The sequence below is a fragment of the Centroberyx affinis genome, unplaced genomic scaffold (genome assembly GCF_046629955.1).
Source record: "Centroberyx affinis isolate AG114_WGS23_722 - 3 ecotype Tasmania unplaced genomic scaffold, CSIRO-AGI_Caff_v1 ptg006323l_1, whole genome shotgun sequence".
Taxonomy (NCBI): domain Eukaryota; kingdom Metazoa; phylum Chordata; class Actinopteri; order Beryciformes; family Berycidae; genus Centroberyx; species Centroberyx affinis.
Window position 1 is genome coordinate 10,001 of NW_027283215.1, and position 5,000 is coordinate 15,000.

Sequence of the window (5,000 nt, forward strand, 5' to 3'; positions counted from 1 at the left end):
TACCTGGCAGACTCCTGCCTGGGAGCTTGAGGTGTGTGTGTGTGTGTATGTGTGTGTGTGTGCACATGTGTGTGTGTGTGTGTGTGTGTGTGTGTGTGTCTCAGCTACATCCGCTCCAATACAACATACCCTCAACTCATTCCTGTGCAATGTCTCTATGTTCAAGCTGCCAAAGGCGCATGTCTCTGGCTGTGTGAACAATATGTGAGGGGTGCGTGTGTGTGTGTGTGTGTGTATGTGTGTGTGTGTGTGTGTGTGTGTGTGTGTGTGTGTGTATGAACGTGAGAGAGAGAGAGAAAGCGAGAAACAGAGAGAGAGCCTGTGTGATTTAACGCTTGTTTTTCAACCAGACCTTTACTCCTAAACCTAAGGAATCTGGGTGGGGATTTCTAATGACCATTCATGGTGTGTGGGCGTGTGTATGTAAGTATGTGCTTGTGTGTGTGTGTGTGTGTGTGTGTGTGTGTGTGTGTGTGTGTGTGTCTGCACCTGTGCATGCACATAGGCATACAAATGTACCTGCATGACTGTTTGTTTGAGTGTGTGTTTGTATATGACTTCTGAATCCAAATCAGAATCTAAATCACTTGTCAGTAGTGCAGTGGATAATCTGTAGTTTTGGAATATCAACCAAGAATTTCAGATTGCATTTTTTTCCCCAAAATACACAGCAAAAAATGTCCATCTCAATAAATCATTTAATCTTGTATTGGGTCTAAAATATTTTTTTTTAGTCTAAAATCCCCTCCCTCTAAAATCTTTTTTTTTTCTTTAACAAATTAAAAAAATCATAATATAATTAACCTTGTTTCCAATGCAGTTTCATTTGTTTCAGGAATTTTCTGTAAACAAGTGACAATATTTTGAAATAGAGCAGATCACTCATCACACTTGTATCAAGATGACGTTGAGGAAATTCTGGAAACAAGCTGATTTTATTGGCGTTGGAAACAAGTGAAATTATCAAACCCCACTGGCCGATTGTTCTTCTCATTTGTTTTATGAAAACTGGATTTTGATACTTAACACTAGATCGAAAGGCTTGTTAAGAGCTTGCGGTGTAGGTACATGAAGGTGGTGCCGTACCTGGTCCTGCTGCTGCTTGGCCAGCTCCATCTGCTGCCTCTGCTTCTCCATCTGTGAGGCGGCCAGCTTCTTCTGCTCCTCGTGGGCCGCCAGGAGCTGCTCCCTCAGGCTGCTCAGCTGGCCGATCATGCCCATGAGCTGGCGCTCTTTCTCCGCCAGGCTGTCTGGGGTACCTGGGGTCAGGGGTCAAAGGTGAGGTGTTAGCGCTTTGAAGGAAAGCGGTACTAGTGTTACACTTTGAGACGACTTCAACCGGTTAGAGGGATAGTTTGGGTTTTCGAGAAGAAATTTTCTAGGAGAATGATAGTTAACGGAACCCAAATTATCCCTTTAAGTAGAATACCTTCCAGTACCTTCTCTAGACCAATGTGCTCTGGGAAAGTCTATGAGATGATATTTTCAGCCTGATCTTCATTTGTGTGTGAAGACCTACAGGTAACTGGATTGAAATCTGTTCAATCCATTTGGCCTGCCGATGTTTAGGTCCAGATTTAGCCCCTATTAAGCCGTCACACACTATTTTATTAGTGATCAAGCGGAGGCTGGCAACAACAACCTGGATTCTCAATTGCTTCCAGAAAATCTTGTTGTTTCATTTTAATTCTTGGACAGTGGCTGTTATCACATGACACACCTGGATTAGTATCAGACAGCAGAACCACACTGAGCTGAACTTCAAACATTTGAACTGAACCATCCACTAAACCAGAGAGCTGAGCCAAACACGTATGTAAAAAAAAACAAACCATTAAATAAACTGTTAAAAATGTCCTTGTGGTTACAGTTGAAAGCATTTTAACCACAAAGGGGTTTTAGTAGCACTTTACTTTTAATTGGCCTTACTTGCTCCAGTGTATTAACCTGTGGAAGTAACCCATGGGATACTGGAAATATTTCTTTCCGTAGGTTAATACACTGGAGTAAGGTCATTATATACAGTAGTGAAGTATTATCAGGGATTCATTAGGAAAGATCTCCTGCACACTGAAAGGAGACTCCGCGAATGAGGGAGAAATAACAAGAGGACAAGGTCAGGACTGATAGACTTGCAATTCAATGAATGCGCAGAGCGGAGAAGATTGAAGCGGAGAAGATTGAAGCGGAGATTTCACCGTTTATTCTTCTCCTTTGTGAGATTTTTTTCACGGCTATCCAGGGGGGGCCAGAAAGGGGGGGGGGGGGGGGGGGGCGAGAGGTCAAAGGGCAGGAACGAAGGAGAGGAATGAGGAAGGAAGGGAGGACACACGAGTTAAAAGCGATGCATGGCTCGTTGGTGAGCTGAATATACGGCTGGTTAGGGGGCTTTTTAGCACTGGGAGGGGGCAAGTCAATGGAAGGCTGCTATGGGCGTGTGTGTAAGCGTGTGTGTGTGTGTGTGTGTGTGTGTGTGTGTGTGTGTATACGTTGGGGGGTTGTAAAACCAGATGTTGAGGCATTTTCCTGGGCACAAAAGGCCAGGGAGTGATTGCTTTGGCCAAATCCATCATTGCCTTTATTGCCTTATTGAAAAAAAATGTGTCTTTTTACAGCCGGTATGGAAGACGCTTGGAGCTGAGGAAACATTTGTAAACAGGCGAAATGTGGCTGCTGTGCTGGTGGCACACGAAATGCAAAACCCGAGCCAGATTCAGTCCGTTTAACGAAAAAATAAATCTCTTTTCAGCTAGAGGTCTCTTCAAACACATACATTTCTCACTCAAATTGAAGTAGAATCTATATTTATTTGATTGGCGCTGAATTAGGGGGTAAATTTGGGGATCAGTCACTCTTCTGTCTAGCCGTCTGTGTGCATTTGTGTGTGTGTGTGTGTGTGTGTGTGTGTGTGTGTGTGTGTTAGGGGGTGTGTGTGTGTGTGTGTGTGAAAGAGAGAGGGAAAGAGAGAGAAAGAGAGTGTGTCTGGTCTGTGTTTACCCTGCAGTCAGCCAACCTCCTGCTCACATTTAGCATGGCCTGACCCTTGACCCTTTAGATCCTGACATACCAGCTCCATTACACACACGCACACACACACACACACACACACACACACAACCTAAATCATTCAACAGGATGTAGTTACCGAGAGGCACACCGAGGCACAATCAGTACGAGTGTGTGTGCTCATGTCTGTTCATATGTACCAATGTTTGCCTTCATGCCTTTGTTGTGCATGTGCGTGCGTGTGTGTGTGTGTGTGTGTGTGTGTGTGTGTGTGTGTGTGTGTGGAATATAGCACAATCCCCCATTGTTCTTCAGCTGCTACCTTTAACAGGGCCACATTCCTGGGCCAGTCAAACCAGATGAAAAAGAGAGCGAGAGAGAGAGAGAGAGAGAGGGAGAAAGTGAGGGAAAGAGAGGGAAAGAAAGAGAGTGAGATGAAAAGAAAGAGAAAGAGAAACAAGGAAAAAAAAGGGCAGCGAGAAGGAGGAGGGAGGGAAGGAGGGATGGAGGGATGGAGGGAGCGAAGGCAGGAGCCATGACTGCTGACCTGGCCTTTGACCGCCCGGGAAGGTGAGAGCCATCCATTTGTCCTCCCTGTTGGTAGCTGCCCCCCCACTCCACACACACACACACACACACACACACACGCCCCTCCATCACCCCTCACCCCCACCCCCCACCCTCACTTCCTCCCCCCCTCCATCCATCCGCCAACAATGAACAATAAAGGCAACTGTCGGGAGCGCTGGCCGCTGGAAAAATAAACACGCCGCTGTCCTAACTCACAGACCCACCTTTGTCGAGCGAGAAAGAGAGAGAAACGTGTGTTTGTGTGTGTGTGTGTGTGTGTGTGTGCAGCGACTGTGTGTGTGTGTGTGTGTATGCCTAAAGCTGACCAAGACAAGAAAGAGCCTTGTGTTAAAAACGTCAGCCCGTCCAAATGGGGGTGAAGGGGCGAGGAGGAGGAGAAGTGAGAGGAGAAAAAAAAAGGGGAGGGGGTTGCAAAGGTGAAACGACGGATCAAAGGAGTCTTTCTTGTTGGGGTTAACCCCCCCCACCCCACCCCACCCCCCATCCCCCCACCCACCCACCTACACACACACACACACACACACGCAAACGTAGAGAAATTGGGTAGGAATTCTTCTGACCCAAATATCGGAGTGTGTATGTGTGTGTGGAGGGGGGAAAGACGTGCTTTTGACCCGCAACCTGGATAGACGTGTGTGTGTGTGTGTGAAGGGGTGTGTGTGTGTGTGTGTGTGTGTGTGTGTGTGTGAAGGGGGGGGGGGTTGTAAATGAAGACAACTACTCTTTTCTATTTCTACCGGCCCTCTAGCTGTTCTCAATCCCTCCTCTGTCTGATCCCAGCCGACGATCTCTTATCAATAAACCAGAAGCTTTAGGAGCGGGAGAGGAATCCGACAGACTCGTGGTTTTACAAACTCTCATACACGGATGTGCGCTGCTCTCTCTCTCTTTCCCTCTCTCTCTCTTTCCCACCCTCTCTCTCTCTCTCTCTCGTTCCCTCTCAGAAATACTCCGGTTGCCCCATAAATCAGCTCGCGTCGGCTTGTTTCCTCAGCTGCTGCGAGGCAGGCAGGTGGATCGATAACTGGTTTCCTCCATCGGTTTACACACATTCCTCCTTAGGCAGATCGCTACAGCCTGCGCCTGCCTTATACGAACCCGCCGAACTAACACCCACCCCACACACACACACACACACACACACACACACTGCGTAATTAACCAATTTGTAACAATGTAATACTTGTCACCGTGTTCGCAGCGCTAATTAATGACCCCGGCTGCACTGATAACTCCCCTTAGTAAGGAGGGAGGAGACGGCAGGGGAGGGAAGAGAGGGAGAGAAGGAGCAGAGAGGAGAGAGAGAGGGAGGATGAGAGAAGACAGGAACAAGAGAGGAAGAAGAGGGGGAAAGGAGGAGAGGAGGCTGGAGAGGAGGCAAAGAGGGGAGATAAGAGAGGAGA

General features: G+C 47.3%; 1 protein-coding gene across 1 annotated transcript in view; it reads right to left on the reverse strand.

Annotated features, from left to right (window-relative positions):
• The window catches only part of LOC139638372 (transcription factor SOX-5-like), a gene marked incomplete at both ends in the record, with an annotated part of 8,725 nt that overhangs the window by 1,396 nt on the left and 2,329 nt on the right, over positions 1 to 5,000 (reverse strand). The window contains one exon of the mRNA XM_071512495.1: positions 1,087 to 1,259. Within this exon, the coding sequence (XP_071368596.1) occupies positions 1,087 to 1,259 (173 nt within the window). The remainder of the gene's footprint in view (positions 1 to 1,086; positions 1,260 to 5,000) is intronic.